Raw genomic sequence first — 18,204 nt, 5'->3', positions numbered from 1 at the left:
TACTTTCTTTATATGGTTGTACTCATATGACATCACAAGCTATAGTAGTCTTCTCATCCAGCCGTGACTTAGCAGAAACTTCAAAAATTCATAACTTTCGAACGGATTGTCCGATTTTCCTCAAACTCTCATAGTTGTGTTCTACTAATATTGCTGCATTCACTCAACCCACATGTCTATGAAGGTGGACTTGTCCTTTAAACAAATTTAATTGCGAAATCAAAAATTCTCTGTCACAATGCTGTCTTAGTCTGACCTCTATAAAGTAGATTTTCTCCTGCAATAATTTCTAAAATGCTACTACCACCAGGTAATTAGTTAAATATTACAATCTGGCCATGAACAATAACAAACCATTAAATACGCTGATACACTCTCACACACATAGACATGCACAAACACACACAAGCACACACACACACACACACACACACACAAACACACACAAACAAGCAGCATAAACACACAGATGCATACATACATACACACTCATACCAAGTACATCCATGCACACACAGACACAGACACAGACACACACACACACACACATGCTTCAGTGATTGATTGACCATCTCCTGGAGGAGGCAAGGCCAGAAAGGAAATCAATAGAGTCACTAGTTCAAGTATTGATTTTATATTCCAGTGATTGATGGTTGGGTCAATTTAAAAGGAGGTGTCTGAGACAGCCTAGAAGGAAAGGGGGGGGGGGTTGTATGGCTATTCATTTCAGTAATGGTCTTTAGCTCATTTTGTGATAATGTCTTGAGAACTTTTCAACAAGGTTTCCTGTACTTTCATGGGCAATACTTTCTTGCATTTTTCATTCACATTTCATATCTTGCTCTCTAATTTTCTATTTTTCATAAAATGTTGTCATCCCTTGTGTTGAGTTATTGTTGATGTGGCTCATTGTGCGTGTATTTGAATTCAAACAGAAACTTGCTTTAAACAAATAGTTGTTTCCACATGGTTCCATATTCCTATACATACATGTAGGTAGGAAAAGCCAAGAATTTTGTTTTACTCAGTGCCAAGCCATATTTTTCCATCTTGGCTTGCTACATTGATATCATTATAAAATATTTATGCATTAACACCATTTTTATTCCCATATTACAATACATGTATGTGAACTCATTGCCACAGAAAAATCAGAATTCTGTCCCTCTTCCCACATAATCTGCATAACAGATGGAAGCTCTCACTGCCAGAGGTTTCATATGTTATGACAAGCACTTCCTCAACTCCAAAGACACCTGGACATAAGATAATACAAGATCTGGATATCCAGTCACCATGAGTACTCTGACTTTCTAGAACTGCAAAAGATGGCTATGCTTTCATCTGCTGACTCTCAATATACATGTACGTGACTTTTTTGTATTATTATCAAATGCATGCATTCATTCTGCACTACATATTTTTCTGCATCTCTTGAAACTCAATTTGCACCCTCGATGCTCTCCAATAAGGTTTACACAAACAACCTCCTCAACCAACAAAACAAAAATGAACAAAAAAGCTAAAACAAGAGCAAAATGCTTTTTATAATTCTGCATGTTATGTATCAAGCTGCAATTCTAGGCAGCCGAACATTTCTGCTTCCCCCCCCCCCCCCAAACTTGTACCCCCTTCGGCAAAATTTTGTTAAGCATCTCCATGCTTCCTGTTTTTATACTGTGGTGAACACTGATTTTAGTATGTCATGCAGCCATAGGGCAGGAAATCTCATCCCTCTCTTGCAAGGCTCGCTATCCCAGTGGGACGCAATCAACAACTCCAGCTGAGATTTTTTTTCTTTTCTTTTTCACTTTCAAAACGGAACGGCCTTTCATATACAAATGTAAGTTAAATGAACATCTTTTGATTTTAATCTAAAGAAAATTCTCACTTTTGCCTTTATAATGAAGAGAAAAACTATAAAGTTTTCTGTATTCTTTTTTTTTTTTGTGTGTGTGTGTGTTTGTTTTTTCCTTGTAGCTTCCTTCATGGCATCAACTAAAGATCAATAAAAATAGAAAACAGCTGCAGCGGCTTACTACACTGCTGATAAAACCTATCATCCTGGCTGATGAGTATCATAATCTGTGTATTTGTTGGAATCTCCTCTCTAAATGTCATTTGTGTGGGCCCAGGCTTTCAATGGCGATAGGTAAATACGTCGTGGCTGCTCCTCTCTCTTTCTCTCCCTCTGTCTCTCCGTTTCTCCCTCTGTCTGTCTGTCTCTCTTTCTCTATCTGTCTGTTTGTCTGTCTGTCTCTTTCTCTCCCTCTCTATCTCTCTTTCTTTCTCTCTCTGAGGAGCAGCAGCTGATTGTTTACAACTAAAAAGTTAATTGTTATTTATAGTCTCAGTTAGAATCATAAGGCTAACAGGGGCCAACAGTGTGTTTGTGTATGTGTGTGTGTCAGTGCAGTTGTTCATGTTGGGTGTGCATCTCTGTTAATATGCATGCACCCAATGTTTAATGGAAAAGACATTTCAACTTTCATCCACCCTGACATGCCAGGAAAAAAAAATCTTCCAAATGGCAAACAGGAAAATAGTGTCCATATCCACCAAAAGTCATAAGACTTTTTGAAAGCTTCCGGCAAACTTATGAACTGGTGAATTCTTCAGAAATCATTATTCATAACAGTTGCTACATTGCTGTTAGGCTACAAATCCATTTCTCGTATTTTTCTTACCCCCACTAGCCCCTTTGCCCCATGATGACAATCAAACTCACAAAGTCAGTCTAAAGGTTGAAATAATGACACATGTTTCTGTGCATACCCACTCAGATAAGAACTGATTAGTATGCAAGTCGACTGTCAAACGGCACATCATCATTCAGTAATTTCTTACTGGTGCTCCATTCTGCCAACAATGCAGGAACATCAGAGTCTCTCTGGCGGATGCTACGTAATTCAATCAAAGACAGTGAGATGCATTCTCAAATGAAATGTCTGGGAGGGTATATGTACCATGCCGAAAGAAAAAAAAAGTCCCTGCGACTTATATTCCAATCCATTTCCGTTTTTGCCCTTCAATATGACATGTGGCATCCCATCAGCAGCAATGGGAGAGAAATCTAGATGTCTGCAGAATATCATGACATATTTGCCATCACAGAAGAGAAGGATTCAAACTTCACCCTGAATCTCGTTTTACCACCCTAGGGCATTATTCCGTATGGATTCGAGATCGTGGGCGGTCTGCAGAACCAAATTGATATTCCGTAGCTCCATCTTCAAGTTCATCCTGTGAAAGAGCCATAGGACGTGATCCCCACATTATATCCAGGCAAGCGTATGCAAATTTATGCAAGATAGGAAGTGAGATGGTAGTATGCTGCAAGTGGTACAGGATGAATTTCAAGGTCAACTCAATCCTTCCTTCATCTTCAATAGTAATTTTACGCACATACTTTTTTACTTCATAATGTTAGTTTTGGTAGACAAGTATTGTTTGCTGCAACAATTGAGCTGAAAGCAAATGCCTAAATCTGAAAACTTTTCATATTAAAAGAAACACTCTCTTCTCATCTCCTGAGAAGTTACACGTGTGTACCCATATCTGAATGGTTTCCTGGAGAATTACCAGATGTTCGGAGGAGTAAAGTGAGGAATTAAACAGAATGTCCAAAGAACAACAACAAGGACGATTTAACATAGTGCCTTTTAGCACAAGCATCCTGGCAAACGTTATACACATATCCACTTACACAAAAGTATCTTTATTAGATAGCAAATATTGATTAATGCCCGCAAAACAATACAGCAGTACTGAAAGTAACATCATCATAATTTATGCTGGCAGGATTTCACAAAAACAGCTAATAATACAATATTCAGTTAACAAGCATGGGAGGGGGCTGCAACAATGAGGGATGCATTATCCCACACTTTTGCATTTTATAGCTGCCCCACACACTCTAGCTTAAAAACAAAAGTACTCTCTTACAACTGGGGTATTGGGCACTTGCCCCCCCCCCCCCCCACTATAAAATGGCCAATATGAGCGACCATCCCAACCCACCATTATTGTAGTTACTGCTGGCAAAGATATGTTCTGCAAGCTTTCACTGCAGTCAACTTACTTGTTTGTGTGTGTGTGGAAGTCAATGACAACTCTATGTGTTTATCTACAGTAGATGTGGATTCATTATACTGCTGCACTGGGTCAAAACTACATCACGGATTTTCTTGCTACTGACCAATGTTATTCTGACAACAAATATCATCTTAAATTCAAAACTGTCAAAAAGGTAGCGAGACTTCTTTGACATAGTGCCAGGTAACAAAGTGCTCACTTGAGCAGTTTTCAACACTTTCAAACACATCCACCACAATTAAGTGAGTTAATGTTCATTTAGACTGCTCTGCTGCCGAGTAAGGGCTTGTGGATAGAGCAAACTCTATCATCTCTGGAAAGTCTCTGCTGTTTGGTATGTATCACCAGGATTTGGTGCGGTGCCAGGGCATCGCACTGATTGACACGTGCGACTGGTGGCGACCGTCTGCACGAAAGGGAACGGCAGACAAATCAAGCCTTGACCTTTTTGATGCACAGTCACCGACATGTGTGATGGACCTATGAGGGGTCTACTGGGACTATGCTCATCTCCAGTTGGGCAAAGATGCCTGGTAGCATCCCACAAACATGACCTCCTTATTGAAATTTGAAAGCACTGCAGCAATAGCTCTTCAGATCAACAAAACAAGATGTTTCACTTGCCTACATTTCTTGAACGGGGGCACGACATAATTACAGATCTTCACTGAACAGTTAGTAAAATTGCATAAGAGACTCAGGCTGTATAAGTACATTTTCCAATGTGGACTAGTGACAGATAGGATTTAAATATACTTTTTCTTTTCTCTCTTTTTTGCAATGGGCACTGCTTCATTTCCCTGTCTCACCAAGTCTGTGATGTATAAGCTTCATATTTAGGTGAGAGAAACCTGCATAAACTTACTGTATAAAAAACAAATTATGGAAAGAGATTGCCCTGGAAGTATGTAAGCATATTGGACATACCCATAGCCTTGATCTTGACAATGCCTGAACTGACCGGGGCCACTGTCCACAACGTCTGCTGGAAGGACGCCACAACAATCATGGGCTGGTCTTCCCTTTCCAGTGACAGATGCTGAGTTACAAGAGAAACACACAATTAGTCAGATGCAGAAATTATATTTGGAATACATCTAGGAGACTGACATGGCAGAAATATATTATCTAGATGTCACAGAAGACTTAACCACATCTATTTTGAAATACTAAATTGATTTAGCAAAAAAAAAAATCCACTTGTACAGATTTTCTTTCCCACGACATCAAACTTTATTCTATGAACAGACTTTGCTTAACACATACATTTAGTCTAATGGTAAACATTTTGCAAGTTTCAAGATTCTAATAAATAACCTTCATGCAGGAAGCATGAAAAGAAATTAAAGATATAGGAGTCAACTAACACATTTTATGTGCTCACTACGCTATGTTAGTGGCTACTTATGCGGTTGATTCAAACTCTGAGTTGCACATGCCCAGTCACTAAGGAGTCCATTTTCTCACTCGAAGTCGACCCAGTTGCATGATCACAGTGTTGATCATGCCTTCCATCCATTTGTGGGTCTATTTGTTGTAACTTGCTGAATTATTCCATTAGCATTCAGCTCAATACCATTCATTCCCCCCCCCCCTTGACCAGTTGTGATACAGTTCACATGCTACTCACATCTGTGCACACTTTGCTTTATATTTACAGAATTTGGGAGCACAGATGCTACAAATAAAACTCAGAAGGGTGAAACTTATCAGTGATAAATCCTAGAAACCACATATCTTTGGTTTGAAAATGTATTCTTGGTACAAATTTCAATAAGGTAAAGAAAAAAAAATGTCATCCACTTGTGTCCTTGGTTGTTTGTATACTTGTATTATGTGTTTATTGAAAGCCTCTAAATTTGTACATACTATAATAACCTCTGCCAAGGAAGGTGTTTTTGTCAGCATTTGTTTGTTTGTTTGTCTGTCTGTTTGCAAATGCAATGTAACTACAAACAATTTGCAGAGGGATTTCGATGAAACTTACAGGAGAAGTTGGTAATGACACAATAAGCAGATGATGAAATTTTGGTAGTGATCCGGGAATTTTTATGAGTTTTTTAAGCCTTTTTTATCTTTTAAGTAGAGTCAATGAACTTTACATTTCAAGCTGCGCGTATTTGAGGTTTGCATAAGCGCACTAAAGCACATGCTCTGCTCAAGGCACTGCGCAGCAAGAAGCTAATGAGGTAAACACATAAAGTGGGCAATTTTCAGCATGCGTGCATGGGTGAAAATGAGCTGCTTGGCATAGGTCTTTGCTCTCTGAGTGCTTTTCTAGTTAAACAATGAAACAAGTTCCATCTAATCTCTCTCCAATATATGAAAAGAAAATGGGAGTTGCCAATTTAATGAAGATAACATCATAACTTCTGCAACTAAATTCCTCCAGGACTTGATGGGTTAATTAAGGTCATTGCAATACACCAGTACAACTGAAATAGAAGCTGAATTGTGACTTCAAAGTAATCATAAAGATGGAACACTTCTCTCTTCTTTTTAATCCCTTTGAAGAACAGGAAATCAAACGGGGAAAGGCAATTGCATTATATCACACATTTGATCCTATGTTAAAAGTTGGGCAATAGTGCTCAGTTTGTGTGCATTTGATGTAAACCACTGAACTGTGTAATTAATTTTGAGAAAAACTTTAAAAGAGAGGATGTCTAGTTTGAGTTGCTCTATGTTTTATGGATTAGCTGTACATAAAGTATTATTCATTAGCAATGACTCTTCTCTGTATACTATCCAAAACTATCAAGTTTTCTGATCAGAAACCTTCACATTATAATTTCATTAAAAAAATAGAACTGTGATCTCCTCTCATGAATACACACACAGCTTGAAGAGGACAGATTTGATCTTGGCTTCCCACCCAATTGATCATTAAAGCACGGCTCATTAGCTGGCTAACTGACCACACAGTGGCCTGTCTGGGGACTCAGCCGACCATTCCTAATGAGATCACTTGGTGATATGGTTCCCACCCTTGACCATATCTCTTCCTTACCATCAACCCTCCTTGAAATCTTGACACCTTCATCTCTGCCTCATATTCATTATCAAATACCACATGATGTTTTGATCAGGATTATTTCTTATTTGTTTATCTGAAGTCTTCATTCATAGTCATGTGTATCAGGCTTTAATGGATGGCAATTTAAAGGGACTGTACAGTACTGGCTGAGGTGAGGATTCAGCTTGCAATGTTCTGCAAGATATTTAGAAACCACCCTTTGAAATGTTAAAGAGCATACAATTCTAAGGGGAATCAAAAGTTTATTCGATGAAAATCGGTTATGAAATGACTGAGATATCCAAAAACAAGGTAAAACAAAGATATCTAATAAAAGTTGTGGCCTGTCAATTTTATTAGGATCGCTTTTTTGGATAGCTCAGTCATTTCAAGACAAATTTTCATCAATTAAACGTTGAATCCTTCTTGAAATTACATGCTCTTTCATATTTCATAAGAGGTTTCTCTATTATCTCACCAAAAAATTACATAAACCTGACATTAGGTCTCACCCAAAACTATACAATCCCTTTAAAGTATAAAGACGACCAAACTTATAATGAATCAAAGTGCAAATGACAAAATAAGAGCCTAATTTTGAAGACTCTCATAAAGAAAGTTAGGATCTCTACAACGGAAGGAAATATCTGTCCATACTCACCAGATATCGTTCTGTTGAAACATTGACCAGGATGAGGTCATCTCCCACTCTGACCTTTTCACCCTCTGACCTCTGCTTTGATACAGGGTGTATAGTCCACCAGCATGCCTCTCCTGTGGTATCAGTGAGGGAGAAACAAAGAGAATGTCTCTTCAAAAGTAGCATGAAACCATTACTATCAGTAATGATGATGAGGAAGGCAGAGCAATAGTAGTTACAAGCCATTGATAACATGGCATGCATGAACATTTTAGAAACTGTTTCATCAAATTACTGTAGACATGGACACTATTGCACATAACATGAAACTAGCATGAAATTAAAAGCCAGCAAATATTTGCTTAATATATGTAATGCCATTTTATATAAAATTTTGATTCCACGAAATGAAATACATGCAAAATTTATCTTAACCAGCCGAGCGTGATTATTACTCACGCAAAAATTTCTGCCTTTACAGCATTCACTTGACTGTTGGCAGATGACAAATTACTCAAAGATACAGGTTGTAATGTGCTTTCATCTACTGCATGCGAACCCACATTCTAATCTTATATCTATGCATTACAAATGAATTCATGCTTGTGAATGTGCATGGGGATATGTATCTGTGATGACTGTATTCCTTTTTTAAACATAGAAGAATATATACCACTTGATATAAAAGATTCAATCAAATTCTCTTCAATGCAATGAAGTTCTAATTCAAACATTCCTCAGTCTCAAAAGGCCAACTAACATTATAATCTCCATCTATTGCATGCTAACAAAAGACAAGTCACATGTATCCAGAAAATATTATTTTGCTTCATCAAACTATTTGAATCACATCATATAATTCATATAAGTGATTGCTGAATCAAACAAAAAATTGAACCTTACATTTCCCTGTATTGTATTGTTGACATTGAATTCACTGTGCTGGTATTTGACAACTTGCATATATCTTTAATACTAACATCATACTTTGCTTCAAAATTGTGAAAAGTGCATGTTCTCCGTATGCTACCTCAAAGTTCAGGAAACCAAAATCATACAAAAAAAATACTTGTTTTTATGCAAGAAAGAAAAACAGACTGTAAACAGTATATACTTGCTTCAGCAACTATAAATCACAATAGTTTGAAATAGTTTTCATAATAGATCACCATGCATTGTCCTGTAACTAGGAGATGTAACAAGTTACATCTCTGATGTCATGAAATGATGTACATTATAAACAAATGTAAAAGAGCACCACAGTAGGTTTCACTCCAAGTTTAGTCCATTCTAAACCTCTCTGCATGTGCACTTTGTGAATTGCTTGTCAAATGAAGGGCATTACAAAAGAGAATAGAAGGACAAATCATTTTGCATGGTGATCTGATATGAACTTCATGGAGAACCATCAAGGTTAGGTTTATATATTTTTTATAAATATACAGATCTATAAATGAAGCAATGTTTTACATGCACTAAATGAAATCTGCATAATAACTTACGTCATAGAATTAAATAGAATAAATTGGCCTGTGGTAAAATGCTGCTGGTAATGCATTAACTTGTTAATCCATGACATTTTTAAATAGTGCATCAAAACAGTCTGGCATTGGAATTTTTACAGCTATAGATGAATCCCCATTTAAAATGTATTTGTATCATATCAAGTACAGAGTGTTGTGAAAATCTAATCCCTAGCTTTACATTGTTCTGCCCAGGGACTACTTATAATCCATTAAGTAGAATAAATCAGAAATGTTGATGATTCAGGGTGAAGGAGTGGGGAAAGAAGAATAAGAAGGTAAAAATTGTTCATTTATTTATTTATTTATTCATTTGTGCTGATTTTGCCTCACACATAATTTCATATACATTTTCCTTCAATACATACATTTACATGTAGTTTTTCAGATCATTTCCTCATGAGATAAATGTTCTACACATATCTTTAATCTTTATCCCATTTGACAAGTAAAACCCTTTGTTAAAAAAGATAATAAAAAAAATGGAGTGCATCTACACTTCCCAGATGGGTAAATATCAGATGTCTGCATCTAAAGGGTCATAGCTTTGTACAGTATGTTTGCATTTTGTTCAGACTACAGTAATATTTTAGTACTGGTATGCACCTTTCTTTCAATTCTGCACTACATTATACACACATGTCCCTAGCTAGTAGCAACATTATAGTACACTGTAAAAGTGAAAATTTTCAAACTGTGGTAATTTTCGCACATTTGGCAAAACATGAAACTGGCACAAAAAATAAAAGTGTGCTAAATTTTGGCTTATTGTTTAGCTTTTTTGTTATCTGTAGTTTTCTTCACGTTTGCTAGTCCAGTAGCATGAGTGAATTTGTTGTTGTAATGTGGCCAATTACATGTACTTTCACCATGATATGAGCTGCCAAAGCCCTTTGCAACTGTGGCAGGGGTGAGCTGTTTGAAGTACGGTACTCACTCAATTGTTGTGACCATCCGCAAAATTAAAAACATGTGAAATTCATTTTACCCTGCCGAGCGCAAAAAAAAAAAAAAAAAAAAATTACTCACGCAAAAACTTCCATTTTACAGTAAGGTGATAAGCACAATCAGGGTATGCAATCATGACTTTCTCACTTTAAAAAATTGTAACTTCTAAAAGAATGCACCAACTGACTTAAAAATTCACATGCAGCATGCTAAGACATCATTTATCACATGTGGTAAGACAATAGCTAATTTCTTCTCATTTACTGTTAATTATTAAAGATTAATTACCAAAAAGTCCCCCAAAACCCATGTAATGCGTCAAAAAAAAGCGTTTTACAACTTACGTAAAATCAAGATTTGAGGTCCATATTTTAAGTCTACCCCTATGTGTTTGGTATCAAATTAATGGATTTTTTATTGGCATTGCTTGCATGCAATAAAAAACAGTGGTTCTTTCAGCTGGAGAAAGTTATAAGGTCTGAAGTCCCATCCTGGTAGGAGGGTAATGCTGGCTTATTTTTGTGACATTGTGACCTTTTAACCCATGCTGTACAGCTATACATGGAGAAACAGCTTATTTTTCTGCTTTTCCTGAAAGTACTGAAGACACACTACAATATGGTGCGCTGTTTGCCAATAAATGTTCAGCCAGTTTTGAGTTTTGAGCCATTTTCAAATGCTGAGCAAATTAAGTGCAGCCGTTTTTCAGTATTTTCAGTGAGGTGTATCCTAATTTGACTACTTTAAAGAATCTTTTCCCCTTATTGAATATCCTTGTTTTTTTAACCATGAATTGTACATATGTAGAAATCTATTGTGTGAAATTTTTAGCAAATTTGAGCCATAGGAACTTATTTTTTTATATTTTTACAAATTGCTGAGCATAAAAAAGTGCAATACAAGCCCATGTTATACTGCATGAAGGTCATATGATAAGTGTTCAGTGTTCATATTTCAATGCTTGTTCAATTTTTAAAGATATCATAAGCAAAAACATGGTATTTTGGCTTAATATGTCATTGTTTGAGTGTCACAGCTTGGATATCAACTCAAGTCATCATAAATCTCACATTCATTCTTCTATCTGTGTTTACAAATATGAGAACTGATCCAAACACTGTGCGCACATTCAAGGTCAAACAACTGTACAGATAATTTTTTGATGAAAAATATCATATCTTCCAAAGTACTAGCCCTAATTTCATAAATATTTGTAATAATGGCCACTATATGTCTGTTACCTATTCCTGAAAGTTTCGCCTCTTCACCCTTTGGCAAAAGTGAAATATGATAAAATATGTAAAAGTGGTTTTATTTGAATTCAAAATAATGCCTACAAAATTGATCATCCATTTCGAGAAGTGAAAATATGAAATTTATTCATATTTTGTGATATGTCATGGCTATGTGCTGGTGGTGAATGAAAGGGATATTTATCAGGAATATCTAACAGCAATATCAAGTGAAAAAAACATTCTCCTTTTTTTTAATGAATTTTTCCAATATATTAGTCATTTCAATGTAATTCGACACCCCTAATTTAAATGCTAATTTATGCGCAGTTTAATGCAAAATTTTGACTCTTTCTTTACATGAAATGAAAATTTGAACACTCAGCTACAACAAACAACAAAAAAAGCATTTTCACCAAGTTTTGTCATTTTTGCCCTGTTACACAATTGCATACCCTGATTGTGCTATTGACCGTAAACCAAACTGGACTCCCTCTCTTTCTCTCCATCTGTCTCTCTCTCTCTCTCTTGCTCTCTTATTGTCTCCCTTTCTCTCTCTCTGTCTTTCACTCTGCTCTAACAAACAAAAGCATGCTATTATTCATAAACTGGCAAATTTTGCCATGTGATCAATTCTTCAGTCACATGAGAACATCTCTGATATTTAAATTTCCTTCCACCTACGTATTTATACAATATTTGGGGGAAAAAAAATAAGTTCACACGGACATCAACAATATTTTCCATGGCATGACCCTGTACCTTCATTATAAACAATGTACAGTAAAACTAATAAGGCTGTCCTCAAGGGGAGTGCATGCATTAATGAGATCTGTGTGGATACGAGCTCACAGGAGTGGCTAAGTATGTCTCCCAGTGCTTAATGACAACCGTATGTCAAACTCTGAGACTTCATCCAATAGAGTCTACTTTTAATTGATGATAAAGCCAGAATCAAATTACATTCTGTCCATGTCCATGGTTCTTTTCAAGTTTTATCATGCCTTCATAGACAACGGCATATTAATCAAAATTCTTTGGGTTTATTTTGGGCACATCCCCTGTAAAATGATAATTTAATAATAGATGCAGGAATTAGATGACTTTATTGAAAAGCAGAAAGGCATTCAACGGTACAAATCGGGAAATACATTTTGTTGAGTTGCAACACTTGCAACTCATAATATGAACGCATACAGGCATATACTGTTTTACAGTTTTCAATACTTTCTCATATATGATGTCTTTGTCATTTCTAACGGGTACATGTAATATAACACGTCTGTTGACAAAACGTCATATTGATATCAATCAATTGCCTCCTAACAATTACACACAAAAGAAGCATTCACACTTCAGTTTTATCAAGTTATTGTCCTTCTTTGTGCCTGAGTGAAAGCATTGTATTTTTTTTTTCTGTTTGTGTCATGTTGACTGCAACATTTTCACATGAACACTCTGCAGGAAAGCTTGATACCCTAGAAATTATATTGGGCTAAACAACATTCTCTGAAAATGAAAATAATGAAGAAACATGTCCAGAATAATGTTCGAGCTTCGATACACAGTACTGCTAAGTCTGTGTTGATAGTGCTAGGGAAATGATCATTCCATTTCTTGTTGTAGCTCAGCAACTCGACAACAACAGATCTGGACTCGAATGACACGACCCTTCCAACCTATAATGTGTCACTTGCTTCACACTTTGATGTTGACTCGGCTTTCCATAACCCATTCTGCAAATCTGTTGCCCTGGCAACCAACCAAGTCCCAGACAGAAGCACTCTCCTTCCCTCCCAACTCGAGTCTCTCCGTCTCTCCCACCTCTCTCCCGCTACCGCTCTCTCTTCCACTCTGACATTATCTCTCCCTTTTTCTGCAATTAACGGAGGGATGTGATTAAATACGTGTCCGCAAGCACCAACCCATCGGCGACACACTCATTTCCTGTCGGCATTTTAATGGGGGATGCGTTACACTGGATGATGAGTGGGGCATTGTTCCAGGCGTACCTGGCTTGTGTTAGTGCATGTGGGCTGGCTGGTGTTGGGGGCATTTGCCCAGCATTTACGCACAAGGAGAAGCTTTTGAAGGAGGTCTTTGCACTCAAACAGCATGGAGTTGGTGATAATTCAGACCAGAAGAAAGAGTGTGAGAGAAAACAATTACAAGAATCAGCTAATCCTACAGTTTAATAGATTCATTGCAGGGGAATAATGAAAAAAATATATATATATAGATAGATATATATCTTAAGATGTATGACACTGTGATGGCTATCTGGGATCAACTATTTTTTTCCCACAAAACACACCTATGACTGACAACCATTTTACCACTGTAAGTCCTAGAATTGGTCTGATATGCACATCTCTGCTCAGTACTTTATAGGTGGGATGCTCTTGTGCATGGACACAGACCTCCAGTTTTACTTCCCTGCACATACAGAGCAATAGGGATGCATAAAGCAAATGGATGAAATCCCTAATATTCATAATTCTCTATCATGTAAACATTAGAAGTTTATTTTGAACAATTTATATGACTTTTGCTCACTGATCTTACACATAATATCTACATGAATGCAGCAGGTTTCACTGAATTTTTTACCAAAAAATGCAATAGCTTAACATTTCAATCTCACAAAGAGAATTTCCAACACTCATCAGATATTTTTTGCACAAACATATTTCATATTTTGATCACCTTCTTCGCTGAATAACAGTCGCAGTTTATCAATGCATGACAGACGTTACTGTATATAAACTGTTGCCTGAAGTTAATTAACATGACATGAAGATGCTTTTAACATCAAACCTGTGATGATATACCTTTCTGCACTCACTTTACAAGCTTTTTGGTTCACTTCTAAACACACACAAAAAAAGCTTTGGTGCTGTCACTAGAATCTTTTGTGATGGAAACTGTAAATAGCACAAAGTAGTCCATTTACATACACTGCAATGCTTTCCATTGAACCACCTGTACTCAAGAAGCACTAGCCAATAGTCCCATGTACAATATTCTGTGCTGCTGTGAATTTCATGGTACAGTCTTGTCACTGAGAGGGATATCTAGATGCGACATAAATTTGAAGATTAATCAGCTGCTGAGTGTTTTGAAATTACTCTTCAATGGAAAGTACATCATCCCTTGACATCCCTGTGAATTCCCTGCTCACTCAACAGGAGATCATGCACAATTAGCCACAAGTGTGTTGATACAGGTTCACAACACACAGGCGAGTTTAATGAGTTACAGATTTTTTTTTTCACCCCTCGGAGGTGAGGTTGTGGTTGTGTCTACTCATTATGATAAATGGCTTTATTTGGATGTCTTGTGCCAGTAACTTGGCATCTGAACAAACAGAATGAGGTGATATATAGAAATTTGAATAGAGAGACATGCATGCTGAGATTTGACCCAGCTCAAGTATCTTTTCTCTACTTAATTTATTTTTTTTCTCTCTATGTGATGTTTTTTCCTCCTCCGGTCCTCTTTATCAAAGTTATACTCCATCTGCTTCTCTTTCCATGCCTACTTTCTGAAATGTGACAAAAGAGAGCTGCAAGTTTGAAAAAAAAAAGTTATGTTAGTCTGTTTGTAATGTTATGCAAATTATGTATCTATGTATGCATTAAATATAAAAAATATTTTCACATTTATCTATGGTACACACATATAATTGTGTGTGCCTGTGTGTGTGTATGTGCGGACGCATGTGTGTGTGTGTGTGATTTTTCATATTAATTGGTAGCTTAGTATTCAACGTTATGTATTTAGCTGAAGTGAATGTATTATTTTTCCATGTCAACTCTAATTGAAAACAGATAATCCTGAATCTAGATCCCATATGTCTCTGGATTTCACCCTGAAAAATCGTAGATTACGATTTGTGCAAGTTTGTATGAAAATCAGCTTCCCAGGCTGATATTTCCATATTCTGCACAATCAGACTAAAAATGTTCTTTGCCATGGGTCCATGGGTCCATGCAGACAACATTTGCATATCAGGTCAAACAACCTGCGATGCATCAAGCCTAGCACCGCAGGCTCGGTTGAGAGGGCTTGTATTATTCAAAAAGATCAATCACATGCTCTGGAACCAATAGTAGACAGGGCATTGCCCCCAGACAAGCTTAATAGCTTCATGCCTCTAATTGGTTTTTTTCCCCTCCATTTTTGTCTTCCTCCATTGCCTTTCCTCCAACTTATACTGATTTAAATATATACATATGAATATAGATATAGATATATACACACATTATATTTTTCTTCTTCTTCTTTTAAGGTGATACTGCCATCTCGCTAAAGACCTGTACACAAATCTTCACTAAATGTCCTTTCTTTTTCTTCCTTTTTTGACATGATAATTTGTGGGCATTGAAGGGTCTTGAAGAATTGAGGGAGGTACAGGTTAAAAGCCGTTGCATGATTTGAATAAGTAAAAAAAAAAAACAAGAAAAGAGAGTAGTCTTGTTAGTTCCAAGAATGCTTTCCCCTGAGTAGCTTGGAACTTGGGATAGTATACTAAAATATGCCATCTTTGGCATTCTGAGGTTGTTATGTATACAGTGAGAATTATATTGGTGCATACAGAGAAACAGATGTGATATTCACTTTATAGAAATTGACTATTGCCATGTTTGTTTGCTATTGTGTCTCGTTTCATCTATATGACTCTATCATTACATCTTATATGTTTTATATCTTTCTATTTGTCTGTCTCTGATATGGACATTTTCACACTACTGTCAGTTTTTTCTTTAAATTGTTATCAAAGCAACCCATGCTGTAGAATAATATCATGTGTGCTGTCATTTATGTAGCACCTGTGACCCCTTTCCCCTAAATGTCATCATTGCTAGACTATTACAAGACTATAAAGATTTGATGTCAAGGAGAATGAAAATTCTTGTTGATTTATTCTCTTTTTTGGCCCTCGACAGAGATTACACAGGTTGGTAATCTGTCTCAAGAAAGCAGTCAAGTGGTACATGTTTCACCTTTCCTGGGTATGATCAACTGCATGAGCTATCGAACAATGCGAAGTATCGATCAGATGTGAGATTTGAATAGGGTGTGTGCTGCTGATAAGCTCACAAACTCTTTTGTTAAACGCTGTAAGAGAACCCAAATGGCATCAGCGAAAGTCAAAATCTAGCTAGCTCAGAATTGATTGTTGAACGTTAAACAAGTTTTATAGCAAAACAAGAACACTACTACTCTGGAAAAGGTGAATCAAACAAAAACACATAATTTTGACACAGAAAAAGAACAGATATTGATAGCAGCGCTAATCTTCCAATCAAAGTCATTTCCTGGTCAAGAGAACACAAATAAACATGAATTTAGGCCACAGATGGAGACACTCTGTCTACATTTTGAGAATCTAGTATGCCAGGTTCCCACATACGAGTTGACCCTACAGGAACCTGGTATCGTAAGGAATGGGTCAAGTTTCTTCCTCTCAAAGAACTTTAGGAATGCTGTAGCCACTTCAGTCTCAAGAAATCTCCACTCTACGTAGAGTGCACTGTGCTACCCAGTAAGGCAGTTGCAAAAAAAAACATGAAACAGGGTTCGTATACTTACACTACACAACAATAGCAACACAGAATGTGTATCAGTTTTATCATTCTTGAACTTTCATTTCTGAGATTGAATTGATGTAATGGCTAAAATTGACTCTTTTTTAACAGAAATACAGTAACCCTTGACTCTGACCTTTCACCTTCATCATCTCATACATACAAGCATCAAGTACTGTAAAAGTGGATATTTTTGCGCGAAAAATTTTTCGCGCTTGGCCAGGTAAGAAGAGTTTTGCGTGTTTCATTCCACGGAATCAAGACATCAGCCACTGGAACATATGGCATGCAAAAATAATCGCGTGCTTTTATTTTCGCGCTAGCTTCCGGTTGCGCGAAATGCGCAAAAATTTCGACACCGCAAAAATTTCCACTTTTACAGTAGATACATGTATGTCAAGTACCAAGAGAATTGATTCAGCAGCTTTTTCTTAAAAACCTGCAGCAACTTGTTATGGGATAGTGTGATGGGCAGATAACCAAAAAATATTATGCAGCACACTTTGAGGTAGATGCATACAAACGTGCTTACCTTGAGATGATTCTTGAAGCCCGACGTCAAAGGCGAGTTTATCTTTGGAGGAACTTGTTGGAAGACAGGCAAGATACTGCAAAGACAGATGCAAGTTTTGGAACATAATATAGCTGACAGCATTACTTCAAATTCATCTCATGAACAATGTCCTCTTTACTTACATGTCACCTTTTCAATATTGCTTCAATATATTTGTCGTTTTACTATTACTATTGGCTTCTCTGTATTGGTCCTTGCCATGGAAAAGTACATTATTTGTTATAACTTCACACGTCATTTTCTTTGTTAAAAATAAATTATGTCAAGTTACACATTCAAGGTAATAAATTTGATAAAACACTGACTACTCTGAAACTTTTAAATTTTCTTTCCTAAAATCATCTGACAAATTTGAAAAATAAAGCAAACAGTCCAGTACATCATCAAACAGGTAATTTGCAGCTGATTGCAACAACAACAAAAATGAACTTTTATCCAGTCAATTACATGGCAAATTGACATTATACAGTATTTACACTTCTATCTGGAGAGGCCTGTTCACAGAAAAATATGGCTATATTCTGAAATTCTTTAAAACTACAAGGAAGTATATATCTATATGAACAATATTCTCAAATTATCCCT

The 18,204-nt window shown here is 36.6% G+C and overlaps 1 protein-coding gene across 1 annotated transcript in view; it reads right to left on the bottom strand.

The window, feature by feature from the left end:
- Positions 1–18,204, bottom strand: part of LOC139730684 (ryanodine receptor 2-like) — a gene marked incomplete at its 3' end in the record, with an annotated part of 149,952 nt that overhangs the window by 52,472 nt on the left and 79,276 nt on the right. The window contains exons 5-7 of the mRNA XM_071641541.1: positions 17,578–17,653; positions 7,773–7,885; positions 5,023–5,134 (exon numbers count right to left, since the gene is read on the bottom strand). Of these exons, the coding sequence (XP_071497642.1) occupies positions 5,023–5,134; positions 7,773–7,885; positions 17,578–17,653 (301 nt within the window). The remainder of the gene's footprint in view (positions 1–5,022; positions 5,135–7,772; positions 7,886–17,577; positions 17,654–18,204) is intronic.

Source organism: Diadema antillarum, unplaced genomic scaffold, assembly GCF_040938485.1.
Source record: "Diadema antillarum isolate AM-2024a unplaced genomic scaffold, OU_Dant_1.0 seq00000326_RagTag, whole genome shotgun sequence".
NCBI classification, from domain to species: domain Eukaryota; kingdom Metazoa; phylum Echinodermata; class Echinoidea; order Diadematoida; family Diadematidae; genus Diadema; species Diadema antillarum.
The sequence above is the reverse complement of the archived record's forward strand: the minus strand, read 5'-3'. Positions and strand labels throughout refer to the sequence as shown.